The sequence below is a fragment of the Myotis lucifugus genome, unplaced genomic scaffold, assembly GCF_000147115.1.
Source record: "Myotis lucifugus unplaced genomic scaffold, Myoluc2.0 scaffold_100, whole genome shotgun sequence".
Taxonomy (NCBI): Eukaryota; Metazoa; Chordata; class Mammalia; order Chiroptera; family Vespertilionidae; genus Myotis; species Myotis lucifugus.
The window spans coordinates 2,274,834-2,276,696 of NW_005871148.1; the positions used below are offsets into that span (position 1 = coordinate 2,274,834).

Genomic DNA, 1,863 nt, shown 5'->3' on the forward strand with positions numbered 1-1,863 from the left:
CAGCGCATGCTTATTGAGCCCGCCGGCGCGGCCTCGCTGATTTGGCTGGCGCGGATTCCAGCTGCTCCCCCGGGGCGGGAGCTCAGCGCGAGTAAAGGGGGCGCTGCAGGCAGCAGCCGCCCCCGCCCCGCGCTCTCCGGCTCCCCCCACCTCCTCTTGGGCTTCAGGGTGTGTGCGAGGCACGCTGGCCCTTTCACTTGCGGGCCTCTCCTTTTCTCTCCCTGTGGTGTTCTGGTTCTGAATTCATCCAGGGTCCAGGATGACAATCCGGCACCAAGGCCAGCAGTACAGGCCGAGGATGGCATTTCTCCAGAAGGTAAGCTGGTCTGTCACCTGGGCCTGGGGGGTGCGCGGGGACCCAACTCTGAGAAGTGTCCGCGGAGATGCTGGACCGGCTCAGCGCGTGTGGGCAGGAGCGGAGGGCATCCCTTGTGGTCCGTTAATGCTGCTGCTGCTGCTGCTATGAAACGACTTCTTTGCTGTGTGTGAGTGTGTGTGTGTGTGTGTGTGTGTGTGTGTGTGTGTGTGTGAAAGACTATCATCATTAGGTTTCCATGTAACCTGTCTGTAGTGGAGACCGGAAGCCAGGGGCGATGGTCTGCTGCAGGCTCAGAACTACCTGTTACTCAGGAGAGGAGGGTGCCCTGCCCGAGGCAGTGCAGCCCAGGCTGTCACCTGCAAGACTGTCTCCGGATCTTGTTCTAAGGCACCAGATGTTAAATCAACATTTTGGGGGGTTATTTTTCGGATCCTAAACTGCAGTATTTTAAAGTGTGTGAGTGAGTGAGTGTGTGTGTGTGTGTGTGTGTGTGGGGGGGGTGTGACTGTGTACGCATCGATCATGCAATGATATATTTGTAGGATAAAGGACCCCCCACTCCCAGCACCCCCAGGCCCCCCATTGGAGCCTGTGTATCTGCTTATCTCAGGTCTCTGTGCTGGCAGCAGAAGTCAGAACCTTTTCTCTTCGGCCACAGACTTTCTCAGACCAGGTGGCCAGGCACAGGCTGTTCTGTGGTCGTGGGGGAGGTAAAATGCGTCTTGCCGACGGATGTGTTTGAAAACAGCGGCTCATTTTGTTGCGAACTCTTCAGATAACCAGTGTCTGAAGAGATCGTCAGGGGCTGAGGCCCTAGGTCACTTGTCCACCCTTCCTTCCGTCCACAGCCGCTTTCCACGGCACCGTGTCCACCATCTGAGGCTTATCTTGTTGAGTGGAATTAGCCGAATGCTCAGTGACAAGTGGAGCCCTGAGCCCCTGGAGCTGAGTACGTGGGTGTAGTCAGTGCCCAACTGTCCTGATTTGCCCGGGACGTTCAATGCTGAAACCTGGACAGTGCCGGGTGCACTGGACCGCTGGTCACACCCCTCCGCCCACTTCTAGGAGCTTGTGCTTGTATCCAGGTAGTGGAGGTGTGAGGCTCATCCACAAAACAGGCGGGAGGTTGGCAGAAAGGACCCCGAGAGCCGATATTGCAGACACCAGTTCCTGAAAGCAGAGGAGACCACCGAAACGCCCTATCTGAAAGCCATGGTCATCCTCCAGGGTTCCCCAAGACTGCCTTCTTCCGCCCCCAGACAGGCAGGCTGGGAGGCTCAGGGAGGAATGGTCTGGAGATTCTCTCCTTGTTTTCTGAACCTCAGACGTTCTTGCCATCATGGCTGCTGTCTAGCAGAGCCTCCTCTCTCTACCTTGGCCTTCTGACTGGAGTCTGGCGCCAGCCTCTCTCCCCACCATCGCACTCTTACCTCTTCCACCCCAACCTCCCCCTCCACCCCGCCACTCTCCACCAATTGCACCCCAGCCGTCACCTCCTCCACCCCAGCCTCCCCTTCGTACCGCCACGAGAGAAAGCGTCGTGT

At 57.9% G+C, this 1,863-nt stretch overlaps 1 protein-coding gene across 1 annotated transcript in view; it reads left to right on the top strand.

Moving 5' to 3' along the window:
* Nucleotides 1-155: 155 nt before the first annotated feature.
* Nucleotides 156-1,863, top strand: part of RGS9 (regulator of G protein signaling 9) — a 52,971-nt gene continuing 51,263 nt past the window's right edge. Inside the window, exon 1 of the mRNA XM_006092421.3 lies at nt 156-316. Within this exon, the coding sequence (XP_006092483.1) occupies nt 260-316 (57 nt within the window). The 5' untranslated portion in view covers nt 156-259. The remainder of the gene's footprint in view (nt 317-1,863) is intronic.